The sequence below is a fragment of the Podarcis vaucheri genome (genome assembly GCF_965113315.1).
Source record: "Podarcis vaucheri genome assembly, chromosome: 9".
NCBI classification, from domain to species: Eukaryota; Metazoa; Chordata; class Lepidosauria; order Squamata; family Lacertidae; genus Podarcis; species Podarcis vaucheri.
The window spans coordinates 52,469,792-52,497,776 of record NC_138767.1 but is presented as its reverse complement, the minus strand read 5'-3'; the positions used below and the strand labels follow the sequence as shown (position 1 = coordinate 52,497,776).

The following is a 27,985-nucleotide window of genomic DNA, read 5'->3' as shown; positions in this document are numbered from 1 at the left end:
CACATGCCCACGCGGAGACGGAAGCAGCATCTTTCCCCTCCTCTCCCCAATCCCGCCCTTCCCGTGGTTACGCAAACACAAGGCCGGGCGGGAGAAGCCGGGCTTGGTGGAGAGCGCGAGGCGAGAAGCGCTCTCCGAAGGGGCCTCCAAGCGCCGGGCCGCTAGCGACGCCTTCTGCCCGGCCGGCCCGCGGTGAGTACCCGAGCCTTCTTGCTCCAGACTGCTCGCCCTCCCGCCTCCTCTGCAGGGAGGTGGGTATCGGCGGAGCCGCAGCTGCAGAGCGCCGACCCGCCGCCCTCCGACGCCTCGCCGCGGGCTGTGTAACCACAACAAAGCGGGAAGGTGGCGGGCGTGTGCCGGCGTTTCCTCCGACGTATCGGAGGAGCATTGGCCGTGGTGGCGGGGGACGGGGACTCCTCGGCCTTTTTTCCAATGGAGGAGAGGAAGGGGTCTGCCCTCCGTCCGACCCTGCCTGCATGAAATCAATTTTCTGCGCGTGGCTAGCCTTCTCTATGCAGCCTCCTTCGCGAGGGGCCGAGCCTTTTCGAGAAGCTCCTTAGTTAATCCTCCGTGCTATGTCGCTGCAATAATTATCATCAGGCTTCGGCTTGACGTGCGGGCGGGCTTTTGTCGCCAGCAAAGGTCGTTGCGGGAGGGGGGCGAGTTGCGCGCGATTATAGTCGCTCCCATTGCGCCCTGACGCATCGCGGTCACGACTCAGGAGGGAGGAAACCGCGCTCTTGACAGATGTCTTCCTAGGCAGCCGGAGCCTGTTTGGCTGTGACTGGGGAGGGCACGTGGTGTTTGAGCTCTACCTCGAATGGGGAATGCTTATGCCTTTTCGAAGAGTGAGCCTGAAGCCATCTCCCAGTGTTAAACTTCGCTTTGTGCAGGCAAAGGAGCGGTGGGCATCCTGCATTCTGGGGTGGACCTGGTCTAGATAGGTAGCAGATTACTCAGAGCTGGATAGGTTGGGCTGTACTGCTTCAGATGCAAGTGATGGTGGGGAGGAAGTCTGTTTTGAATCCTTCATAATGTTAAACATACAAATGCCTCCTACCACGTAGAAGTGAGGCAGGGAAGCACATAGGAGACAATGATTCTAGCCCAGGCTTCTCCTTACTGTGCTAGCTTTCTACATGTAGGGAGATTTTATTTTTTTAAAAAAAGTTAAAAAGCAATTCATCCACCTCACCAACAGTCTGAAGTGGTATAGATCATTCTACAACCTTCTTCATTTTTCTTTGCCATGGGCCAGGGAGTCCAGATCAAATAAAGCGGTATCCAGGCAGGCTGGAGCCTGCTTCCTTTTGTTTACCTCAATACATAGATACCTGTAGTGTAAGATAAGAGAGTGGCAGAGCTTTACAGCATCTGTTAATATGGATCCTTTCTTTCTGTAAAGCAGGCTTAGGCAACCTGTAGCCTTTCACAGGGACGCAGGTGGTGCTGTGGGTTAAACCACATAGCCTAGGACTTGCCGATCAGAAGGTCGGCGGTTCAAATCCTCGCAACGGGGTGAGCTCCCATTGCTCGGTCCCTCCTCCTGCCAACCTAGCAGTTCAAAAGCACGTCAAAGTGCAAGTAGATAAATAGGTACCACTCCTGCAGGAAGGTAAACGACGTTTCCGTGCGCTGCTCTGGTTCGCCAGAAGTGGCTTAGTCATACTGGCCACATGACCTGGAAGCTGTATGCCGGCTCCCTCGGCCAATAAAGCGAGATGAGCGCCGCAACCCCAGAGTCGGTCATAACTGGACCTAATGGTCAGGGGTCCCTTTACCTTTACCTTTAGCCTTTCATATTGTTACATAAACCGGGTGCCTGCCCCTCCCGCTGCTGAGCGGTGGGAAGTTTGTGTCTTAATCAGTATCTCAATTAATCAAAATCCTAACATTTATTCATTCCTAAGGTTTAGGGGGAATACCCCCTCAGTCTATAACAATTTACCATATTTACTCAACTCTAATGCTCACCTTTTTTGGCCAAATTACGTTGCGAAAATTGAGATGCGCATTAGATTTGATGGAGCATTAGACTCGAGTAAATACAGTATTTGTTGGACTCCACCACCCATCAGCCCCATCCACCATTGCCAGTGGTCAGGGATGATGGGAATTGTAGTCAAACAACATTGGGAGCACAGGTTCCCCACTTCCACTGTAAAACATACTTCCTTTCCATGACTAGAATAGTCCAGATCAGTGTCGCATGCCTGCCAGCGTGCTTGCCTTTTGCATACACACAGTTGGCAGCACATGCATCTGTGAAATGTTCTCTGCATCCTCCCTCGCTTTCAACAGTGATACTCAGGAAGCAACAGTGGCAATTATCAGACATTTTAAAAATTGTATTTTTCTATGTTGCATTTCCTTGAGTTCCTATGGAAGCATTTTAGTGGCTTTCTATGTGAGACTTGGCCAGGAGCTGTCGATTCAGCATGGCAAGCTTTTGTGCACCTTTAGATTATATGAAATGTTAAGCTCAGAACAAAACCAAGCAATTCCATGCAATATCAAATAAATGTGATTTCCTTATGAAATGGTGGGGGGGGGGACAACAAAATCCTCTCTAGGATCATTATTGTCTTTTTTAAAGAGATAAATGATTAACATTATGCATAGACATAAAGTTGGACAGAGATACAGGGATGCAAACTTAAGCAGATCTATAAGACCTGTAGTTAAACCAAAGCATGGGTCACCACTATAAAATTCTGGCTCTGCCTACATTTCATGTCCAATCCTTCTTTAACTTTCCACATGGCGGAAGCCCACCACTCCAAATGGTTAGGTTGCATTGAAAGCGAAATCAGAACCTGTGGCCTATCACTCAAGTTGCTGCTTATGCTCCCACAATTGGAAGCATTCCATACAATCAAGCACAGAATCCCTAGAGATTGAATTCCAAACCCTTAGCAGCACAGCCAATAAACCCTGTTCCCCATTGGGGTTGGGAATTCCACCCTCTTTGGCCAGGACATTCCATATTTACACCAGCTTTACAATCCCCACCTACGCAGAGCTCCTTCCCTCGCAAGAGTTAATGTCTTATCATCTGCAGTTTTGCAAGGTTGATTTTCGAAAATCCCGTGCTCTGATACTGCCCTTGTGGTACAAAACAGGTTGAATGCATCACACACGTGTTTTTTTAACTGCCCATTTTATGCAAAAATATATGATAAGTATTTGGCCCCCTTATTGAAGGAGGGGATTTATCACACTGGCTCTTCCGGAGTTTTCTATCTTCTGAACAATTGTAGTAATGACGTTGTGAAGAATGTGGCAAGATTTTTGAGTGACGCCATGAAATTACATCACCATAGGTCCTAAGAGCCATTTTCATACCTCACAATGTCTGGACAGCTTTATCGTAAAATATCTCCTACTATGTTTTGTTAACTGTATTGTGTTCTGATCCATGTATAAGGTAAAGGTACCCCTGCCCGTATGGGCCAGTCGTGTCCGACTCTGGGGTTGCGCGCCCATCTCGCTTAAGAGGCCAGGGGCCAGCGCTGTCCGAAGACACTTCCGGGTCACATGGCCAGCATGACAAGCTGCATCTGGCGAGCCAGCACAGCACACAGAAACGCTGTTTACCTTCCCGCTAGTAAGCGGTCCCTATTTATCTACTTGCACCCGGGGGTGCTTTCAAACTGCTAGGTTGGCAGGCACTGGGGCCGAGCAACGGGAGCGCACCCCGCCGCAGGGATTCAAACTGCCGACCTTACGATTGGCAAGTCCTAGGCGCTGAGGTTTTACCCACAGCGCCACGTGCGTCCCCGATCCATGTATAGAATGCACTTTTTCTATGCCAATAAAGGAGATTGATTGATTGATTGATTGACTTGTAGTTGTAGAGTGGGTTTTGAACCTATATTTCTTTAATTTCTCAGTTAGTAATTCTGGTATTCCATTTGCAGGAACCGCATTTCAGCACCCTTTTTTTGATCATGGACCGTATGTATGAAGATGTGTCAGACTGTGAAGTGGATCACTCTTTCTTCGATAGTGACTTTGAAGAAGATGTGGAGAGGAAAGGAGCAACAACAAAAACAGATGAGAAGGGAAATGGTGAGCACACACAAACGGAAGATACAATTATAGGCAAACCTGGCTTGAACATGGAAACCAAAGTGGTGGAGGATAACTGTACTGAAGAAGAAGACAAAGCAAATAAAGATACAGAATCTCAGGAGGGGGAGGAATTAAACAATGGTGCTTGTGATCCTGAAAATTCTGTGTTGTCGTTAGCTTCTCTAAATTCAGAAAAGGCAAGTACATCTGGTAGGATTTCAGCACAAGGTAAAGGAACACATGGAAAAAATATTTCCTCTCAAGTTGACCAAATAGTTAAAGCATCTGAGGAAAACTACTATACAGATGAAGAAGACAGTAGCGATGACAGCAGAAACCAGAGGGTTAGACTTAAGTTGTCTAAGCAGTCTAATAGTGCAAAGGTTAGCAAGAATATTGCAGTCAGTTCCTCCTCGTCTTCCTCCTCCTCACATTGCCTATCCTGTAGTTCTGATACAGACTGCTCAGATTCAGATGGTTGCTTGTCAGACTCATCCTGCTCTTCTTCAAAAAAGAAAAGCAAATGTAACTTGGCGCTTCTTTCTCTGAGAGAAAAACCCAGCCCAGGAATTAAATCGGTGGAAGTAAAACCTAAACTTGGTGACTATGCAGAAGAGTCTGAAGATACTGTGACTGATGTGACTCCTCTGTCAACTCCAGACATCAGTCCCATCCAGTCTTTTGAACTTGCAGCATCTAATGATAAGAAACTAAAGGTTAAAAGACAAGAAAATGTGAGCCAGGAGTTATATGGTAAGCATGAGGTGCAAAAAGCTTTACATTTTTGAGGAGAACAATTACAAGCCCTGACTGAATTTCTGTTTCTCCTTAGAACCCGACTTGGATCACAAATGTCATCAAAAGGTCCTGCAGGAGGCTGTGGACTTGAATCATCTTTTGAAAGGTGACATTTTCTTAACTTTAAAAATATGGAATTTGCTCTCAAAATAATAACATTCTGATATAATATGTATGTCTCTGCTGTTCTTTCAGATCTGGATAAACATTTTCAGTTTTTCCCTTGAGTTCTATGGAACAGCAATTGTTAACAAAAATATTTGTTTGGTAAAGTTATTATTTAGATAGACTGCACTCTATACACGATAAATGTCTTTTCAATTTATTTCTGTTTATTACATTTATATTGTGCCTTCTCTCCAATGAACTCAAGGAAGGACACTGTCAGGGGATGGTTAGCTGCTTGTGCTTAAAATTGTGCCCCTTCAGAGTTTGTGCGACCCCACAAACCTCTGTGTGTGACAGAGCTCCTCAGACATGTCTGCTCTAGTCACTAGTAGAGTCTGACAGTGGCTGTCTGCGGAAGCGCTTCCAGCAAAGAAGTTCCTTAACGGAAACGCGTCTCCTGGACTCACGACGTGGCAGCTTCCGGCGAAGCATGGGTCTCCCTGCAGTTGCTTCTGACACCTCCCCGCTATTTTCGCTCGAAGTGTCTCTCACCCCTTTCTCTCCCCTGCTGCTTCCTGCCTGGGCTGCTGCGTCTCTCTCAGCATTACTGAGATCCTCCTCCAGAGACCCCGCGCTCCCCCTGCTGGTCCCTGCTTTGGCTGTTGACTCTCTCCCAGTCTCTGGGAGCCTTACCACTTCCCTTTCCTCCGATGTCAGTTCCCTGACATCCACCTCCCCTCCAGGGCCCCCCTCTCCCCCGCCCCTACTTTCTCCTCTGGGCGGTGAGGAGCTGAAACCCCTAAAAGAATCCTCTTCATCTTCAGACGTCTCGAACAATTCCCTCCATCGGTCTTCGTTCCGACTCGCTGAATCCTCCTCCACCTCGGAATCAGCGAACCCCTCCAACTCTTCTTCGTCGTCGGTGGTGGCGAAGTATTCCCTCCGGAACCTCGCCACTGGCTGGGGTTTACGAGGGAATCTCTGATGAAAAGTTTCAATCAAAACCTCGTCATCTACATCCTCTGCCCTGACCCAGGTGTTTTCCGACTCCGGCTCCCCTTCCCACATTACCAAATACTCTACTTGCTCTCCCCTCCACCTGGAATCGAGAATCTCCGCTACATGGTAGCTGTGTTCTTTTTCCTCCATAGCTGGTCCCCTATTGACCCTCCCCTCTCTGTCCCCTATATACGGTGACAGCAATGATCTGTGGAACACTGGGTGCAACTTCATGTGGTTCGGTAACCGGAGTCTGAAAGCCACTGGGTTGACCTGTTGCGTGACTTCAAATGGGCCCAGTCTTTTGGGTCTTAACTTCTTACAACCTCCTTTAAATGGTAACCCTTGGGTGGACAGCCACACCTGGTCCCCCACCCTAATGCCTTCCCCTTCCCTTCTGGTTTTGTCTGCCTGCCTCTTATATTCCTCCTTCGCCCTGTTTAAATTAAGTTGGAGCTGGCGATGGATCGCTTCCATTTCTTCAACGAACTGTTCTGCGGCAGGAACGCTCCAGTTCTCCCCCTCCCCCCCTGGGAAGGCTCGGGGATGACACCCGTGATTGGCCAAAAAAGGGCTCATCCCCGTGGACACGTTCTCTGCATTGTTATAGGCAAATTCTGCCAACGCCAGCTTCTCCACCCAATCATTCTCTCTGTCATTCACATAACACCTCAAATATTGCTGGAGGACACCATTAGCTCTTTCCGCCTGCCCATTGGTTTCTGGATGACGGGCAGTGGAAAAATTCACCTCTACATGCAATAAGCTCATGAGCTTCCTCCAGAACCTGGAAGTAAATTGTTTCCCTCGGTCCGAAACCACCCTCAAGGGGGCACCATGCAACCTAAACACATTTTCCACAAACAATTTAGCGGTTTCTTCTGCTGTGACCGCATGTGAGCAGGCTATAAAGTGGGCCATCTTGGTTAACAGGTCTACCACAACCATAATGGCTGTCTTCCCTTTGGACCTGGGCAGATCAGTCATGAAATCTATTGCCACTGCCTCCCATGGTCTTTCCGGCGTGGGTAGTGGTTCTAATAAACCTGCCGGTGCCCGCCTCTCCCCCTTGGCTCGTTGACATCGGTCACACCCTCTCACATATTCACGCACATCTTCCCTGACCTTGGGCCACCAGAATTCCCTGGTAACCAGCCACATGGTTTTGTGTTGCCCAAAATGCCCTGCTGTGGGGCTATCGTGCAGTTGCTTGAGTACCTTTTCCCTCAATTCCCCTTCAGGTATGTATAACGCTCCCTTGTAGTACAACGCCCCGTTTCTCTCCTCAAAACCCCCGGGTTTGTCTCCCTCCCTCCTGAGACCCCTGAGTTTGTCCTGGGCGTATTCATCCTGCACCGTTCCCTCTACCAGTTCCCTTTGCCCCACCAAAGCCGCCCCACACACCCAGCGGTCCTCGGGAATAACATGGGTCTCTTCGGGTGCACCCTCTCCCTCCAAATATTCAGGTTTGCGTGAGAGAGCGTCCGCCCTAACGTTCTCCGGGCCTGGTACGTAACAAATCTCAAAGTTAAATTTGGAGAACTCCTGGGCCCATCTCAACTGCCTTTGGTTGAGCACTCGCGCAGTTCTCCAATACTCTAGATTCTTATGGTCCGTGCACACTTGCACCTTCTGTTGTGCACCAATTAGTAGGTGCCTCCATCTCCGGAAGGCCTCATAAATCGCAAGAAGTTCCCGGTCGTGCACCGTGTAGTTTCTCTCAGATTTGTTCAGCTTTCGCGAAAAGAAGGCACACGGTCGCCACTCTGACCCCTCCTTCCCCGGCTGCAGAAGAAGCACCGCCCCTATGGCTCTGTCAGAAGCGTCTGTTTCGACCCTCAGCTTTTTTTGTAAATCCACATGTAGAAGTTGTTCGTCAGAGGCGAAGGCCCTTTTCAGTTCCTCAAACGCTCGCTCCGCCTCCCCCGTCCAAACAAACTTCTTTTTGCTGCTGAGACAGTCCGTGATGGGCGCCGTCAGGTGGGCGAAGTTTCGGATGAACTTACGATAAAAGTTTCCAAACCCTAGGAACCTCTGCACATCCTTCTTGGTCTTGGGTGTTTTCCATTCCAGCACCGCTTGAACCTTGCCGGGGTCCATGGCCAGCCCCTTGTCTGACAAGCGGTACCCCAGGAATTCCACCTCCTTGGTATGAAACTGACACTTCTCCAGTTTCACCCACAGTCTGTTGGCTTGCAGCCTGCTCAACACTTCTCTGACGTCTCTCACATGTTGCTCCTCATTCTCCGAATACACCAACATGTCATCTAAGAAGGCCACGCAATTCTTGTAGAGCAAAGGCCCCAGTACATGGTTCATAAAGGCTTGAAAACACGCGGAGCCTGTTTGTAATCCAAAAGGCATAACGAGGTATTCAAATGCCCCCAAAGGGGTGAACATGGTGGTCTTCCATTCATCCCCTTTCCTTATACGTATCAGGTTGTACGCCCCCCTTAGGTCCAGCTTTGTAAAAATCTTTCCTTTTCGCACCCTGGTCAAAATATCATCAATCCTGGGCATAGGAAAAGCCGCCGGCTCTGTCACTGCATTTAGGGCCCGAAAGTCACATACCAGCCTCGGCTTGTCCGTGTTTTTTTTATCCACAAAAAAACACTGGGCTACCCCCCGCTGCCTTGGACTCTCTGATGAAGCCTCTCTTCAGGTTCTTGTCAATGAACGCTCGCAACTCCTGCATCTCCCTGTCTGACATGGCATACAACTTGCCTACAGGAAGCTGTGCTCCAGGGAGTAAATTGATCTGGCAATCAAAGGGCCTATGCGGGGGTAGTTGGTCCGCTTCCTTCTCGCTGAACACGTCGCTGAGATCAGCATACTGTGGTGGCACCTTCCCCTTCTCCATCACTTCCGTCCCTGCTAGGGTGGCTTGGGCCCCTGCTGACCCCTTTTCCGCCCTGCAGTGTTCTAAGCAGTGTGCGGAACCGAAGGAAACCACTCTTTGATGCCAGCCCACCAGCGGATCATGTAGGGCTAGCCAGCTCATTCCCAAAATAATGGGAGCGCCTCCCAAGGTGGCCACATTAAACGCTATCAGTTCTGTGTGCCTTGCCACCCTCATTATCATTGGGACGGTCTGCAAGCTGACGCCTCCTCCCAACAGTTCCCTGCCATCAATCGTGGTCACCTGCAGGGGGTTGCTTAAAGGGATAGTCTGTATCTGGTGCTCAGCAGCAAACTCCTTGCTCATGAAATTGCAGGAGCTGCCTGAGTCCAACAGCGCCTTTATTTTTAGGGGGTGTCCATTTTGCAGCTCTAGCGACACTTCAATCACTAGAGCAGGTCGAGGAGCTTCTGGCACTGGCACTTGGGGAAGGGGCACTTTCACTGCTCTTTGGCCTGGCTGCAGTGCCCTGCTGGCAACCAGGCGTTGGCTTTTACCTGCTCCGTTTCTCCCTGCTCTTCCCCCTCAACAGCTCCCACCATCCCTTGCCATTCCTTCCTCTGGGGGCAGACTCTGGCAAAGTGGCCTGGCTGTTGGCAGAGATAGCATTTCCGGGCTCCCTTTCCCTCCTTCTTCGCCCCCTCACTGGGCTTTGAAACTGCGCGCGCGCGGGCTGTTCCGATTTCCATCGGCTCTGCCGGCGGGAAAGCTGGCTCAGGAATGTCTGGAATGCGTAACTCCTTCCAACGTTCCCCTCTCCCTTCCCGCCTCTCCAAGGCTCTTGCCTCCTGGCGCGCTCCAATGGTCAGCGCAGATTTGGTCAGCTGATCCATAGACCCCGCCCTGGGGCTCCTGGCCAGCTCGTCTTTCACAGCTGAAGAAAGACCTTCTTCAAATAGCATCTGAATGGGTGCCGCCGATAAATCCCACCCCAATCTGTGAATCAGCATGGTAAATTCAGTCCAGTACTCACGGACAGATCTGCTTCCCTGCTTGCAAGCCATTAGCTGTCTGCGTACCACCCCTTCCTCAATATCACTGGAAAACATGATATCCATTGCACGAAAGAATTTCATAGTGTCCTTTAGGATATCGTTGTGCGTTGCCATCAGGGGTCGAACCCAGTCCCGCGCCCCCTTCTCAAGATGCCCAATTACGAACGCAACTCGCGATTCCTCATCAGGGAACTCATCAAACTGCACATTCAGAGCATATTGCATCTCAGTCCTAAAGGCATGGTAATCCTTGGGGTCCCCCCCAAACTTCTGCACCAATCCTGGTACCTTTCTGGGGAACTGAGTGGTTCTCCCCTTTTTGTCAGCATCCTGAGCCCTTCTCTCCTCGAGCCTCGCCGTCTGCAGCGCAAGTTGGACCTCCAGAGCTTGATACCTTTCTTCCAAGCTTGGACCAGCTCCAACCCCTGCGTCTCCGGTTCCGACTGGGTTGCTCATGATGCTTTCTCCTGCACAGGCAGCGTACAGAGACTGTCAGACTGCTGTCAGGGGATGGTTAGCTGCTTGTGCTTAAAATTGTGCCCCTTCAGAGTTTGTGCGACCCCACAAACCTCTGTGTGTGACAGAGCTCCTCAGACATGTCTGCTCTAGTCACTAGTAGAGTCTGACAGTGGCTGTCTGCGGAAGCGCTTCCAGCAAAGAAGTTCCTTAACGGAAACGCGTCTCCTGGACTCACGACGTGGCAGCTTCCGGCGAAGCATGGGTCTCCCTGCAGTTGCTTCTGACACCTCCCCGCTATTTTCGCTCGAAGTGTCTCTCACCCCTTTCTCTCCCCTGCTGCTTCCTGCCTGGGCTGCTGCGTCTCTCTCAGCATTACTGAGATCCTCCTCCAGAGACCCCGCGCTCCCCCTGCTGGTCCCTGCTTTGGCTGTTGACTCTCTCCCAGTCTCTGGGAGCCTTACCACTTCCCTTTCCTCCGATGTCAGTTCCCTGACAGACACAGAGTTTTCGCTGTCCATTTTATACTTCCATCAATGCATATAAGTTGCTGTGGAAGTTAGGCTGATAAATAATTACAGGACCAAGGTTTCCTCATGGTGCTTAGTGATTGAGTGGGTGTTTGAATCTGGGTCTGCCCGACCCATCTGTGCAACAAGCTCAAAAGGTCACCATTGATTCCACTGGATATATTTTTGAATTCAGAGTAGTAGTAAAAATCTGCATGGCCATAGTAGCATAAATGACAACATATAACCTCTGAAGCAGACTCTTGATTCTATGTATGTATGTGTTTAAATAGTACATTGCTAGCTAAGGTTTGTAGTTGAAAAGAGAATCTGAAATTTGCAGCCAAATTCTGTGGACGGCTTAGAAACTAAAGAGGCAGTCAATGGAAGACACTTTTTTTTTCCAGCAGAGCTGCTACGGCCCAGCCAAAAAAATCACATTCAAGGGGGACTGGGGAAACTTGGTTATCTCCTGAAAGATAAACCGGGTGTGGTGATCCTAGTTCACCAAGGCCCTCCCAACCCAATTTTCCTTCTACTCATTTTCGCGAAACAGCAACAACCAGATCTCATAGTTCATCATAACAATGGACCCTCAGTGTATATTTATAGTAAAATAAGTTATTATTTTCAAGTGGCAGTTTTCAGATGTTAGGATGCTTGTATCTGATACATCTCAACCTTTTCTCTCTTAGCAGAGGTTCATTGTTGAATAAATTACTGAGAGGCAATAATCAGTGATGACTCAATGCTATGTATTTAATTAAGGTGGCTTTACTTGTTGTTATGAGGTGATCGTTACAATTATCAAATTAATAATGAAACAGGAATTCAGGATATGCTTGTCTGTTAGTTTGTGGTTCTGGTAAACACATCCAAACACCCTTCCATGTAAATAAGGAAAAGAAAGCATCAATTCCCAAAAGGCTAAAGCATCAATGCTCTATTGGACTCAAACTTTCTCAACCCATACAGAGCCTTCAATACTTTTTATCTCACTGTCTTAAATTTGCCAAAGTATTGCACCCATGGTAGCAACTATTCTGAAAATCAATTAGAGGTATTGTTTTAGAGGGCAAACCATGAATATGGGAAAACTCTAGGACTCTGTAAAACTTCCCTTCTTTACTGCAATAGAAGTTTAGTAGTTGTACTCCTTGGGAAGACGTGATCAAAAGTCTAGATGCTGCCTGAGAACTGTTTGAACACAATGTACTAAATTCACTGGCATGAAATAGAGGAAACGTGTGCTGATCTCCTCCTGCAGGGAGAAAATGATAATCCAAGCATATAAAATTGTCATGTGTATGAAACTCTGCTGTTCAGGAGTCTCCTCAGTTGCACATAAGTTCACACATGTCTTTCCTCTGCAGGAACTATCCAGGTGTCAGTCTTGGGGAAATAGTATCTGATATTAGCAACACAAAATTACGTACTTCAGTCGTAAACTGAATGTTACATTTTTCAGGCACTTTTGAAAGAGGATGATAAATCAAAAGAGAGAGGGGAGGGTATTCCAATTAATTCTTGAAAATATATATTTAAAAAGAAACTCAATATCACCAAAGAGATAAATATGGATTATTAACCGTTTAAGTCACTTCGATGCAGAATGGCAGTACACATTAGCTTAATCGTGGTTTTTGAATGTTTAAAGATGTTTTATCAGATCAAGACTGAAAAGATATCAGATCATCATTGCTTTAAAATGTGATGCTAGAACACTATTCATATCCTTTGATAATCGTATACTTAGTCATCCTATTGCACTTGAATTCTGGCTAGACTTATTTTCAAGGTAATATTTATTCTGTTCTTGCACCACTGGTAATTTGGTTTTTGAAAGGGTATGTTCTTTAGCTGTTAACACTCCAGAAGAGCCTTGATAATGTATGCATCTTTTCTCAGGTGAAGAGAATTTTATTTTCTTTCTTGCCAGCAGCCCCAGAGACAACCTGAAACCTCATTTTAATATCTGCTTTCTTCTCTCACATTGCATCTTGAGATTGTGATCAGATGCAGACTCCATCTGTCACCCAACTTTTCCCTTCTCTGCCTCCCACCTTGTTCTGTTTGCCATCTAATATAGAGTTCCTGCCTGCTAATTTGTGGCATTTGGGTTGACCTAATAAAGGTATTGCCCAAATACAGACTTTGGATTTTTTTCCCTTGCAGCCCAACTTCTCCTTTTGCGTACATTTTTCATGTCACATATTTACACAATGCAAAGACCACACTGTTTTAGCCTCCTGTTTAGCCTCCAGTTTTTGTAATGCAAATATTAAAATGTCCTGTAGATGAAGGGAGCCATTTGTCTGTCTCTGAGCATAAGTGAGTTAGTACTCTTAGAACAGGCTTCCTCAACCTCGGCCCTCCAGATGTTTTTGGCCTACAACTCCCATGATCCCTAGCTAGCACGACTAGTGGTCAGGGATGATGGGAATAGTAGTCTCAAAACATCTGGAGGGCTGAGGTTGAGGAAGCCTGTCTTAGAATGCAATTGGAGCTCTCTGAACACAGAGCTCTGGGTCAATTAGCAGAAGTGGCTGCTTTACTTCTCAGTAGCTCATTACAGTTCCTTGACAACTTGTATTGACTCAATTGGACATGCACGTCAATGCATGATAGGGAACGGAAGTCTTCCTTGTACACAAAACAATAAACGATAGAAATTAGCACAATAAATCACAGATTTCAGTCCACCCAGAGGACACTTTCCACATTATAACTCATTCGGAAGAGCAAGTACAGCCCAGTTTTGCAAAAGATATAACATGGGAGGAATTATGTGTCATGCACTCTCTTTACAAGTTAAATGCAGCTAAGCTGCAGAATTTAACATAAATAAATAAATTATTAGCTATTAATTTTTTTTACCGAATTTCATCTAAAGATCACAGGATGATTTACAATATAAAAACAGAAAACTACATACCAAGAACATAGGTAAAGGTAAAGGGACCCCTGACCATTAGGTCCAGTTGTGGCCAACTCTGGGGTTACGGCGCTCATATCGCTTTATTGGCCGAGGGAGCCAGCGTACAGCTTCCGGGTCATGTGGCCAGCATAACTAAATCGCTTCTGGCGAACCAGAGCAGCGCACAGAAACGCCGTTTACCTTCCCACCGGAGTGGTACCTATTTATCTACTCGCATTTTGACGTGCTTTTGAACTGCTAGGTTGGCAGGAGCAGGGACCAAGCAACGGGAGCTCACCCTGTTGCGGGGATTCGAACCACCAGCTTTCTGATCGGCAAGTCCTAGGCTCTGTGGTTTAGACCACAGTGCCACCCGATAACACCCCACCTACATGCACAGTTTAAAAGGCCATAGATTGCTTAATTAGCCAAGGGCCTGGGAGAGGATGGTTGTTTTTGCCTGGAACCTGAAGATAGGTAATGAAGGCGCCAGGTGAGCCTCCCTGGGAAGAACATTCCACAAGAGGGGAGCTACCACAGAAAAGGCCTGTTCTCATATTGCTGCCCTCCAGACCTTTTGCGGAGGAGACACACAAAGAAGGGCCTCAGATGATGATCACATAGGCATCTCCTCTTGTTTTAGAAAAGTTTTTAAAAAGTTAAGAATGTAACCAATCTAGAGATAACACCAGTATGCCTTCAAACATTGTGGAATAGTTATTGGCTGGAGCTGAGGATTCTGGAATTAGTACAAATATATGTAGTTTGCTGAATGCTTTCTATCATTTGATTACACTGCTCTGATATGAGATGTCTGGTGCCAATCTATTATGACGCACTGCTGATGTCATGTAAGCAGATTCTGCATTATGACATCCTGGCAGTAATCATTGCAGCATCAGAAGTGTTTCAAGAGTTGAACAGCAGGAAAGAGGATTTCTCCATACAGTTAGACTTGCTATAGATCAATGTGATGAAACATCCCAGTTTTCAGGAATTTGCTGGCAGAAAATAGGTGAGTGCTGTAGGCAGAAATTAGGGAGAGAAATTTAAACTAATGTGGAACTTTAAGGGGCAGCATCAAAGAGAGGTTACTTTAATGGGCAATATGTTAAACATGACTTGGAATATGTAACTAAACATTTCTGTAATCAAAGTCAATCTACATTTATTTTGTACAGCACCTAGCACATAGTTTCATCCTAATCCTGGAAACAGTCTGGGTGCTGCCATAGACCACCTATTTAATAAAAATATGTATACATATGTTATATGTAAGCTCTGGTTTTAAGCCAGGATTGTCTCCAGAAGGATTTTGCAAGCCATGGATAGGTGCAATATTCTAAGGATATGTGAAGTTGTTCATGGTAGTCATAGTCTTGGTTCCAGTGTCTTCCCTGCAGAAGCGGGTTGGGCAGGAAGAACTGTAGATTGGTTTTGGCTTATAGATTGGTAGATTGGTTTATAGTTGAGATACATAGATGTATTTATCCTGGGTGGGCATAGCTAATATCCATGGCATCAATTGCCATTTTTTAGCTTTCCAATACAACTTGTAAGACATCTTTGTTTTGATTATCTCACAATTGTACTTTTTTTGGGGGGGAAATTATATATATAAAATATATTTGATAGTGAAGTCCCTTTTAAGTTCAACATGATCACCCTAACAAACTTTTAACAGATTACATGAAGTGCTGCATCTCCCAAACTGCCAAACCAACTGGTATTGGTTTACAAATACCACCCAAAATATTTTCTTATTTGTGACCATTTTGCGAAAGTTGCCAAAGAACATGCCTGGGGCTTGACTCCTTGGTGCAGCTGAAGCAGACAGTCTTGAATATAGCTATTAAGCTAGGTGCTGATGTTCATGCAGATTATTTGTTGCTGGTCTCCTTTATCCCTAACCATCATCCCTGGTAAGGGATGATGAGAGCTATAGCCAAAAATCATCTGGAGGACCATAGTTTCCTTATCCCTGTTCCAGATTGTTAACTTCTACCCATGGTGAAAGGAGAAAACCTGGTGCCAGGTAACAAATCAACAATCCCTTAATCAGGGCTTTTTTCAGCCGGAACTCACTGGAACTTAGTTCCGGCACCTCTCAGGTGGACTCCATAGCCATTCTAAGAGAAGGAGGGAAGTGTTCATGATGAATTCCAGCACCTCTTTTTCTAGAAAATTAGCACTTCTCTTAATGAATCTATAGTAATTGTGGTGATAGAATATTCTTGAGCACATTTTTGGCTATATGAAAGCACTCCTATATTATTTGTAGGAGGGGGGCCAGAAGTAGAAAACTCCCTTCTTGTGCCTTAGGACATTTGTTTTACCTTTGTTTATGATGGCATTGCTTATGAAGCAGAAGCCAAGTGGTCACAATATGCACATTTTTAACTGTTCTCAGTGAGGTGTAGGAAAGATTAGTCTTGCACAACTTCCCTATATATTATATCTAGCAACAATCATTTTAAAATGCTAATCTAGGAGTTTTAAGATTTCACTTTGTTTCCTAAGGTGACCTCGTGTTTCAGTATTAAACAATACATTTTTAACTGTCCTCCGTAGGGACTGTATGATAGAGCAAGACTGGGGTGCTTTATCCATTGCAGAGAACTAAAGCACTCTAATTTAGAAGAGATTATCTATGTAGAAGCTTCAAGCAATGAAGGGTTGAGATGTGTAAGTGACTCTTTAATATGCAATATTTAATAGTTGTTTTACCACATTCCAATATGTAAAGCATTAGAACAGAACATGTAAAGGTTGTCATTGGCTAAATAACCACACAACTGTACTATAATAATATAATATAGGGCTGTTTTCATGCTTTTGCTAGTGTGCACAAACTATCATGCAGGCATAATGTAATCTTTTGATTTAATTTCACTTTCCTTACCTAGCACTCCACTGCCAGATACAAAACAGTTTTCTGTGAGTAGAAGGGCACCTTTGAATCAAACCTGTTGTATTTAACTGAAGTACAGGTAGAATACTGGTAACTTAGAATTGTATACTAATATATTGGGAGAAACTGAGCACATGGAAGAGTAACACTTTTAATTGAGTTTAATTTTACACTGGCATGCAATTCAGTACTAAGTAGTGTGAGAGCACCTTTTATTAATTTTGGGAAAACTCTTTTATCAATTTTTGTGCTTTTGCTGGAAATAAATCATTCCCTTTCTTTACTGTATGCATCTCATGATACTGTTCCCCTAGCTGCAACTCTTCTACCAGTTCTTGGTATTTCGCCCCAAGCGAAGATGGGTATTAGGATGGAACAACTAGCTGTTTTCTCTGTATGCATTGGCTTTCCCTTTTAGGTTTCTTTTTGAATCCTGGCTTATAATTACTTATCAACCTAGCACTTTGAAAGCATGCCAGTGCAAGTAGATAAATAGGTACTGCTGTGGCGGGAAGGTATACAGTGTCTCTGTGTGCTCTGATTTCCATCACAGTGTTCCGTTGCACCAGAAGCGGTTTAGTCATGCTGGCCACATGACCTGGAAAGCTGTCTGTGGACAAATGCCAGCTCTGCCTGAAGCAAGATGAGTGCTACACCCCATAGCCACCTTTGACTAGACATAACCATCCTGTGGTCATTTACCTTTACCTTTTCCACCTCATCATCATCATCATTATTTATTATGTTTCTGTTCCACCCTTCCTCTCAACATAGCCCAGGGGTGGCAATCAGCTAAGCAGCAAAACAGTGCAACTTAAAATAAATTATATTTAAAACCTCTTAAAACATTGAGAATAGCTAAATGTTTTGTTAAATACAGTGGTGCCCCGCAAGACGAATGCCTCGCAAGATGGAAAACTCGCTAGACGAAAGAGTTTTCTGTTTTGGAGGTGCTTTGCAAAACGAATCTCCTATGGGCTTGCTTTGCAAGACGAAAATGTCTTGTGAGTTCCTGCGGGGGTTTTTTCCTCCCCCCCTTTTTCTAAGCCGCTAAGCCGCTTATCAGCTGATCCGATAAGCCGCTAAAAGCCGCTAATAGCACTAATCCGCTAATCCGTCAATGGGCTTGCTTCGCAAGATGAAAAAACCTCTAGACGAAGAGAATCACAGAACGGATTCTTTTCGTCTTGCGAGGCACCACTGTAGTTGCATACCCCTACAGCTAAAATCTCTCTCTCTTTCCATGAACTGAGTAGCCCTTTCCCCAAACTTATTTTCCTATTGTTTGCAGTTTATCATACTGCTTATTATTTCTATCTTGGTCACCAGTGTAAGGGTTTGGAGAGTCACGTAGAAGCTTATCTAAGAGTAATGGAGGTCCCTATCCATGCAGAGTTGCTGAACACACCATTCAACACACCATATGTTCCCTTGATTTCTGTAGGTTTTGAACCTAATTAAGATTTAAAATTTATGTACCACCTTCTGTCTGCTTTTACTCTTGCCATTTAAGTCCCTAAAGACAAATCAAACTTGTTCAACAATTTCAGAGTCTCTAACATCACTGTGGGTTTTTGTTACACTTACAAGGGCGTTGCCTGCCCAAGACACACACCTTAAGGCTACCTTCAGTTCCACAGTTGTCTGCTTTGCTGCAAATTGGGAAGCATTTTATTTTAAATTCCAGTCCATGGTTTACTTTTGATAAACTAAACAGCAAAAAGTTACTAGAGGATATGGATCTGTGCCAGAGGCCTCTGAAATAACCTCTGCCTCCTGTAAACAGATTAGTTGAGCAGTCTCGTATCCATTCAGCAGAAAGCAACAGTTTCCTTTCTTCATATGTGGTAGAATCATAGGTTAGAAGCAGGCAAGATACTTTCTTGAAAATGACCTAAGCACTCCTGAAATCATCAGTAGTCAAGGCTTTTGCTCAGAGACAGTATACTTCCTACAATGCTAGAAGTTGAATCATGGAAATGAAATCCCACAATCCCCAGAATGAAAAATGCAAGGCAAATGTTGAGAAATGTTTGTTTAAATATTTTGTGCTATTTGTAGGCCCTTTGCCATGTCACTTTGGGTTGCTTAACCACACCTCTTTGCCTAAGTCAATAGCACACAAGGTTGAAGAACAGAGTATCTGGTGTTTGAAACTCTAAAACATACTGTCCTTGGCTAATGCTCATGTTTCATTCAGCAGTGTACATATTGCCAATGATGAGAAATGTAAGTTGATTTAGTGTGGTTCTCCAAGTATGGAGAGACTCTTCCATAGTAACTGCCAGTGTAGGACATCTTAACTCAGGGATCACCAATATGGTACTTGTGAGTACACTACATGTGACTACAGGGTCTCTTCCTGCGTCCCTTTGCCCGCTGCTGAAGAAGAAGAAGAAGAGTTTGGATTTGATATCCCGCCTTTGACTCCCTTTAAGGAGTCTCAAAGCGGCTAACATTCTCCTTCCCCTTCCTCCCCCACAACAAACACTCTGTGAGGTGAGTGGGGCTGAGAGACTTCACAGAAGTGTGACTGGCCCAAGGTCACCCAGCAGCTGCATGTGGAGGAGCGGAGACGCGAACCCAGTTCCCCAGATTACGAGACTACCGCTCTTAACCACTACACCACACTGGCTCTCTGAAATTGCTGAAATTAGACTTGAAGCATTTTGCTATAGCTTATAGAATAGGTTGTGATAAGCACCCACAATAGTATCTCCAGTTTTCAAGTGTGCCTTGGGTTTTAGAACTCTGTCTTAACTGCATGTACATTTTCAAAATTATCTATATTATCAGCTCATCATGTATTTCTAGATGTGGCCAAGTGCTCACATTGCCCAGTGTTTGATGGCCAGTGTTTAATGGCCAGTGCTCATGTTTAAGAATTATAACACACATCATAGACCCAGCTTCACATATGTGTTGGATTCCTCCTTAAGTATACTTCTGTGCTATGTCATGACTTTTTATGGTTTACATGCATTCTGTTTCTTTTGTTTGGAAAAAAATGAGAGTTGGTGTGCCTCTTACGCTTGGAGCCTAATATTGCAACCTTATGCACAATTTTCTAGAACTAAGTGCCATTGATCAAACTGGGATAAATAACCTTGCAAAAGAGTGCACTGCAAATATTATTCGATGCCATGGTAGCAGCAGTATTGTGTTCTCTCTAGGCTAGCCTTTCCCAATCTAGTGCCCTCTGAGTGTTTGGGCTACAACTCTTAACAACACAAGCCAGCATAGTCAATGGTTTGGAGCATTATGGGAGTCATAGTGCAGCAACTCCCACAGGACACCAGGCTGGGAAAAGCTACTGTAAGCTTTTGCTACATATGCATGTGTTGTCATTTAAAAGCTATAGGCTGAAAATGAGGTAACCCCCTCACTTAAGTTAACTGGTTAAATCTGAACTCAGATATTTTTGGATTTCAAGTGAAGATATACAACTCCCTTCGTATATGTTGGCTTCTCAAAGGTTTATCTGTTTTTAAAGCTTTTCTGCAGCTGGAGAAAAAAGAACAACAGAAGCTGGTCTTGGATCAGTCCTCTATAGGGTCAAGGAAAAACTACTCTTTCACAAATGAGGAAGTTCGACAAATTGATCGGGAGAACCAAAGGCTCTTAAAGGAATTGACAAAGCACTCTGCAAAGCCCAGGAGCAAAAGTACCTCGTTGAAGAAGCCTTCAGGCCCATCACCTAAGATGTACCACAGTGCCATCAACAGGCAGAGAGAGCAGCAAAGGATTGACAGAGAGAATCTGGTTAGTTGAAGTTCTTTCGTTTATTGAGCAGAGTTTTGTACCTACTAAGTGCATCTATTACAATCTTTAGTAAGTCATTGAGCAGTGTCATTGTACTATTACTATGATGTGGAAAGATGTGTCATTGTAACATAGGCCACATTCTGTCCATGTTCAACCTAGGAGGGAAGAGGGGGAAACCAGCCAACCAGAAAATAAAAGGCGATATAAAAATGGCATGCCCCCAGCACCCCTGGAAATACAACCGCAATCCACCATTGTGTGAACTATGAGGTCCACATGCCACCCACATGGAGAAGGAACCAGTGAACCCCCAGCAATGATACAGCCCCCGACCGCAGGACACACTACCATGGTGCAGCACACCCAGTCTTATTGGCTGCAGTGCCATAGTCACATCTCCCTCCTCACTGACCCTGTTCCATGCGCCTCTTGAGTACTTTCCCCTGGCTGGAATGTGTTCCTAAATTTTGATAATGCTTCTTGGGCTGCGTACACACTGTACCTTTAAAGCACATTCTTCCCCTCAAAGAATTCTGGGCACTGTAGTTTCTTAAGGGTTGTTGGGAACTGTAACACAGTGAGGGGTAAATGGCGCCCAGAATTCTTTGAGGGAAATAATGTGCTTCATATACGCTTTAAAGGAATAGTGTGCATGCTGCCTTATTTGTCTGGATGCACAGTTGTGTGTAAACCTTTTTTGCATGGCTGAAATGCGGCCTACTATATACAAGGGCTCCACACCTCCGATAAGGAGTGGGTTGGAGGGATCCCTATCTACCACACCCTAGGAAAAAAGAAAGTTAACTTGAGGAGTTCTTGAACTGTCATCTTGGTAGCAAGGAAGAAGAAAATGGAAGAAGAAAAACAAATTATGTAGTACCAAGAGAGAAGAAGAGTTTGGATTTGATATCCCGCCTTTCACTCCCTTTAAGGAGTCTCAAAGCGGCTAACATTCTCCTTTCCCTTCCTCCTTTCCCACAACAAACACTCCCTTGAGGTGAGTGGGGCTGAGAGACTTCAAAGAAGTGTGACTGGCCCAAGGTCACCCAGCAGCTGCATGTGGAGGAGCGGAGACGCGAACCCGGTTCCCCAGATTACGAGACTACCGCTCTTAACCACTACACCACAGCCCACAACATAAAATGAAATGGAAATAATTGAGGCGATAGCTAGCAGTCAGTTTCATTATCTGTATCTTGGCTTGTTCCATTACCATTGAACCATTGTTGTAACCATAGTAACACATATTGAGGCAAATGGAAACTCGCATTTCCATGTAATAGGTCTTTATCTAGAGCTGATCAAATAGTAATATAATGTAATTTTGCAAAGTATTATTACATGCAGGAACAGAGAGAGTTTGATTCATGGTCTGTCTGCTTTTTGCATAAGAATTCTGATCTCTGCTAAGGGTTTATGAATCCTAAATTTGCAGTAGATTACATAATGTACTCTGTCTCCAATACTCAGGATTTTATTTTAAAAATTCCTATACTAAGATGTCTAAGCACTTGATGCCTTTCCTTGTGTATCCCCACCCTGCAATCCCATTGCTCTGTTGGTCTCTTTCTGAACCTTCACAGGTTCAATTATATTCTTTTGAGGTGCAGCAACCACAAATGCATACAAATATTCTGGATGTAAATTCATCGCAGAATGGTTTGATGACATTATGATACTATGATTCCCACAAACACCCTCTTAACACATCTGCAGTTGCATTATTCTTCATAGTATCAGATATATTGACATATACACATACTTGGTGAATTTTGTGCCATGAGGTTGGTCCATGCACAACCTCTTTATCAGGGCTTAAATTATCTGCTAAGAGCTGTAGACAGAAATATCTGTCCATGTTTTCACCAAGAGGCAAATGTATTTGTTCTTTGCTTGTTGGTTCTTTTGATATACTGTAATTGCATTGAGCTCATATTTCCCAATTTTAGCAACCACATCCCTCGTGCTCTAAATGAAATAGCTTGACCACACTTGTTCAGAAAACTAGTGATCTTTCAGAAGATTGACCTAAAAGGTTCTTTTTTGGTGAACTCTCACTACCGAGTGCTCAATTTCTGTTTTGGTTATTTAACATTTCATTATAATTACCCAGGTTGCATTTATACTTCATTTAGTTATTGGTACATGGTTAGGTTGTCTTTAGTCATTGGTCCCATTCTAAAGTCAATTATCCTTTTAAATCTTTTTTCCTTCGTATCATATTTTTCTATATGCATTCCTTCGTAGGGGAGCAGATCTTCCATGTTGTTTTCTGCTACCCTTCCTAGATAGAAACACATTTACAGGATAAAACAAAGTTTATAGCTTATTTTGAAGTTTTCAATTTTCCTCACTTGGCAGGTGCCCTTTCAATGTGACTGTTCAGCATCAATGTAATTTGCTGGCCTTGTTCGGATATAACACTAAGCCATGGTTTAGTGTTACGATAACAGCCCACAGAATGCCTCAGACCTGCATCCTTCTCTCATTGGAGCCATGAGGAGAGGTTCAGAAGCTTTCACTTCCATTTTAGATTAACTGCAATTTGTCATGTCATCCAAACTCTGACAAACTAATTAATTTTAATGATGGGTTGTTTTTTTCTGAAACAAGCCAAACCATGGTTGATGAAGCTGGCCTGTTTCAGTTAATCATAAGGAAGATTAACCACAGTTTAGGGGTCAGGCGATGAGCTAAACTGCAGTTAAATTGAAGTGGAAGTAAAAGCTTCTGACTTTGCCATAAGAAGGAATCCACAATCTCAAAAGTCATTGGGGCTTGCTCTTGTAATGCTAACCTATGGTTTAGACTGAGTTATATCTGAAAATAGTCATTCTGACAATTGTTACGTAATAGCCTCAGGACACTCTTTCCTGGCCATTGTGAAATAACTAGTTATATATAATATACCTTATAGCATAATTTTTGTATGAGTAAAATTTCCACTTGCATTTTAAAGTAACCTTTTATTTTTACATTCCCCACTGCTCTAGATTATAGTCAAAGCCCTTTCTTTGCCATTTCTCTCTATTTTCCCCTCAATACATTGTTAAAGTATTTGTTCAGTTAGTGCAAGAACATTTTCCTGCGCTCTCCCCAAGCATCACATTGATAGCAATGTAAGTTTAAATAAATTTTGAAATCCTCAGTCTAAATTGATTATCTCCCCTGCCCTTGGTTTTATGAAGACATCTTTTTAAGCACCTTAATCCAAAATTTCCTTCTGTTACTTCTCAGAACCAAATATCAGACTGCAAATTTATTTATTTATTTTTTGTTGAGTGACAGTGGAATATTTCAGTGTAACTGTTAGTAGTAGCAGTGATACAGGGTAGTATTTAGCTAAGTTTACTAAATAGGAGTAAAATGCTAACTTGCTAAATTGATTTGAAATCCAATGTAAATTAACCTTATTTGTTTATGGAAATGCTCCAGTTCATTTTTTTCTGGAAAGTTCACAACAGCACTTATTTTTTATCTGTATTGGGGAAAATGAACCAGTGCCAAGTAATACAGGATATTCTGTGTGTTCTGGACATTTTTATATAGACAGCTGTTTATACTGGACAAAAACCAGTTTCCTGTTTTTCCTGTGACTGTGACATGTAAACAGAATTGGCAACGTGAAGTACGTTGCTGTAGCTGAAGAGAATTTTCTTCTAGAAAAGCATTTCCTCTTTTTTATTATTACATTTTTATCTTGCCTTTCCTCCTTCTTCTGTGAGGTAATCCTGACTGCAAGATTTTGACTGGCCCAAGATCACTCAGATGTCTTTTAGGCAGGGAAGGAATTTGAACTTGGACTCTCCCTAATCCAAGGCAGACATCCTTTCCACAACGCCACACTGAAACACAAACACACTATCTCCTCGCATACTTGCCCATACTAAATATTCAGATTTTATATGACCCACCAGTGTCATCAAGCAAAATGATTGCACAGATATGTCTGATAGTTTTGGGTTTTCTGTTAGAGAAGCAGGGATAAAAATCTGAAAATGTGGAGTTAAGGTACGAGATAGAAATTTTATTTCTAGTTCAACTAGCTAAAGAAGCTAAATTTAGATTTGAAATGTACTCTTCCGCCTCTGCTGTGAAAAATAATTCTGGTTTCTGTTGCGAATGAAATTAGAGGAGACATCATATACAAAGCCAAACATCTGTCCAAGAGTCCCCTGGCCAGTTGTTTCATAATTCATGTGTAGCTGGTAGCTTCAGTGTGTGGTCTCCCTCACATTTGACTTCCATTTTGAATAAAGCACTGTTGGGGGGAGTAAGTTTGAGCTTTTAAAAAAACAACCACATTTATTTAAGTGCCAAATATAAAAAAGAAGAAGGGAAAAACAAAGAAAGATCAGGGGGCAGGGAGATGGGGGCAGAGAGTGACAGTACACGCTGTCTACACAAATCAAGAATATAATAGCTACCAGTACTTCCTTCCAAAACTAAACACAGAAGTCAGTATAAGCCATCTAGATAGCTATCCTCGTGAAATTGGTGTTTATAAAAAATATGTTCAAATGTAGCAAGGGTGGCGAGGCCCTCAGGCAGTTGCTCAATGGATGGTGTGTGTTTATTCTTGCAAGTTCAAAATACCTTGGCAACAAGAAAGGCTCACAGCTTCTGCTTTCCTCTCATTAATCCCCATGTTTATAGGAATATGGTTTAAGAGTATCTGAACATAAATTACAAAGGAGTGGTAACTGCAGCGATTAGATTACTATTTGGCCCTCACCGGTAAATGATACTTAAGCCGCAATACAGAAAACAACAAAATTCACAATCTGACCCTATTAGCTGATCTAATGTATAAACCTCACAATCACTCCAAAGTTTGACACTGCTTTTTTGTTGGTGTTTGAATTAGGCTGGTAGGAAACATAATGGGCTACTTTACCATTTAACTGTTATATCAACAACATAAAATTTGGCTTGGTTTAGTTCTTTAAAAGTAAGCTTTTCTGCTGCCCATGATTCCCTAACACAAATTACCGGTATATCATAGCAAAGAAATGGTATTCAGCTTTAACTAGTTATGATAACTGCTATGGATTTCCTCTAAACAAAAAGTAATATTTTTTAACAAATTGAATTTAAGGCTTTTTTGAAGAGGCTTGAAGCAGTGAAACCGACGGCTGGTATGAGGCGCTCTGAACAACTCATGGACTATCAGCGGCAGATGAGTTACCTCAGTTCTGCTCCCTCTCCAAGGCGAGGAAAATCTGCCTTAAGCCACCACAGCCCTTCTCGTAAGCAGAGTTTGCGCTTTTTATTATGTATTTTTTTGTAATAGTGAATCATGCTTTCAAGTATACATGCATAATTCTGGGTGTCTTCATCCCCCAGTCTCAACATGATTCAAATGTGTGAAAAGAAAAGAAAATTACTAAAGCCCACTATTTAGTCCCATAGGCAACTTGCATTGCTCAGTGTGTGTCGCCCTTCATGTCCAGCTAAGCATTGAGAGTTATATGGGGAGATGAACAAGTCCCATTCTCAAATTTTTCTTGCAAACAAAATGTTTTGGGCAACATGACTACCAAATTACAGCCTTCTAGCGAATGTTGATTATTTGTAGAGTTCATGTTCCCCCTTTTAAAGGAAGTCCGCATTACTGTTCAGCGTCTTCTAGTCCCCTGGAGTGTTTGGGTTAGGGTTACTTGTGCACTAAATTTCAGATTATTTTTTTTGTGTGTTAATATTTTATGGAAAAGTTTTCCATGATAAAGAAATAAAGTGACACAAAGAAAAAGAGAAGAAGAAAACAAAAAACAATATATGAATATTTACGGGGTGGAAAATCAGATTTTTTGATTCTGTGGGGGTACATTTCAAGAGCGAAATACACATTACGGGTTGGATCCAAAGTATTGCTCCACATGTCCTAGATGCTCAGAAGTGGCATTTTGAGGGTTCAGAAGACAGCAGCAGAAAGCAGGCATGGAGAAAGCCCCTTCCCATGAGCTGAGCCCCATTTGCAATTGTTAAGACCCTAACCCAATATTTCTGATCATAAAACGTGGACTTGCTTGCATAGTTTTGGATGGCTTTGTTTTTCAAAATGGCAGAGTTATGCAAGCACTTTAACGCTGTCCTCCCTTTTCTGTGTCCTTCCCCACAGGAGGTGCTTCGCGAGCATCCAGCCACAGTGCATCTAGTACCGTGAGTCGGAGAAGTGAAAGACCCGTTTATGACTCATCCAGTGGTGCCCTGCAGCGATTGAAACCCACTAGTATTCGTACTGCCTGGCTCTAAGTTATTTGCACTTTGCCACCAGATTTTTAATTCTGATGTATTTGCAGATTGCTGTAAAGTCTGTGCAAGAGTATTGTAATATTCACTGTTGGTGATTAAAGGACACTGGAAAGTGACATTAACTACAAACAGATACAACACTGATTATTATTATTATTGTTGTTGTTGTTTTTTGAGCAAGCAAGATCTTTACTATATGTGTTGGATAATATCTTCCCAATCAGTATTTCTGCTAATTATATATTTGTATAAGAAAAGTGGCACTGTAAATCTTATTTATGTTCTTCAGTCACAACTGAAGTTCAGATGTGAAGAGTAGAGGGTGGACTTGTAGCACTTTTGGACCAGTGTAAAAAAATGCATTTCATTTTTCATTGTACAATAAACATTTGCATTGGATTAGTTGCTCATTCTTTTGTTTCTTACAGTGTAGCTGCTGTTTTTAATTTAGCACAGTCAATTTGCAGTCTTCAATGAGAATTACATCGCTGGTGTTCAGTATAATTATTTATGAGGTCTTGTGGAAATGGTAGAGTGACGATATGCAGTACAATTCAACTCCGTTTCTTTCTGGTGATTCTTGAAATGGTTCTGTTTGGCTGAGTGCTTTCAGATGAGCTTATGCTTTGCTGCTGCTTCTGTGTCACATTCCAAGAATGATTTTTGATCAGGTCTCCATGCTTAATACTGAGAAATGTTATCTTTAAATGTTTAAATATTACATGTATCCAGTAGCAGTCAGAATGGAGGGGTGGAGGTGCTTATGTGACCCTCCCCTTGTGTTGCTGTGCCCTTACCAGGAGGGGCAAGACAAAGGCGTACCTGATGCGGTGTGAACACGCTGGCAGGAGCACCAGATGTGTTTGCACTCCACAGGCCATCTTGTTTCTCTGCCTCCTCGTAAGGTGCAACCATGCTGGTGACGGGAGATAAGCACCACCAACCTTCTATGCTGACCCTTGCTACTTGTAACTTAAGCAGTACATTTGGTTTTATCCATTGTCTCCTGTTAAAGCTTGGCAACCCTTTTGTTAATTAAATGAAGCTCTCCTTTTTGTGGATTAAACTCAATTTTGACAGCGATTTTAATGTCTTAAGCAGTAAACATTTAGACAGTGGTGTGGAAAAGAGTAGCCTCTGTGAACTAAAGCTCTCTTATTGACCTTGCAATGTAACTAACATTTCAGTAGCTCTGTATATGCACAATTATGCTGATTGAATGGTTCTTTATGTAGAGTTTCACTGTTTCTTGAATGAAGTACAAATGAGCAAGCCATCTTCTGGTTGCACTGGGTTTTT

At 43.7% G+C, this 27,985-nt stretch overlaps 1 protein-coding gene across 1 annotated transcript; it reads left to right on the top strand.

Annotated features, from left to right (window-relative positions):
- The first annotated feature begins 42 nt into the window (after positions 1 to 42).
- Positions 43 to 27,985, top strand: CFAP97 (cilia and flagella associated protein 97). The gene is made up of 6 exons (XM_082238375.1): positions 43 to 192; positions 3,921 to 4,827; positions 4,907 to 4,978; positions 20,160 to 20,428; positions 25,530 to 25,680; positions 26,553 to 27,985. The coding sequence occupies exons 2-6, from the start codon at positions 3,951 to 3,953 to the stop codon at positions 26,684 to 26,686; spliced, it is 1,503 nt and encodes a 500-aa protein (XP_082094501.1). The 5' UTR covers positions 43 to 192; positions 3,921 to 3,950; the 3' UTR covers positions 26,687 to 27,985.

Excerpts from the sequence above, each read along its gene's own strand:
- CFAP97 (XM_082238375.1), top strand. The coding sequence starts at position 3,951 with ATGGACCGTATGTATGAAGATGTGTCAGACTGTGAAGTGGATCACTCT. Across the intron at positions 4,979-20,159 it reads CTTGAATCATCTTTTGAAAG|CTTTTCTGCAGCTGGAGAAA; the intron begins GTGACATTTTCT and ends CTGTTTTTAAAG. Across the intron at positions 20,429-25,529 it reads GGATTGACAGAGAGAATCTG|GCTTTTTTGAAGAGGCTTGA; the intron begins GTTAGTTGAAGT and ends ATTGAATTTAAG.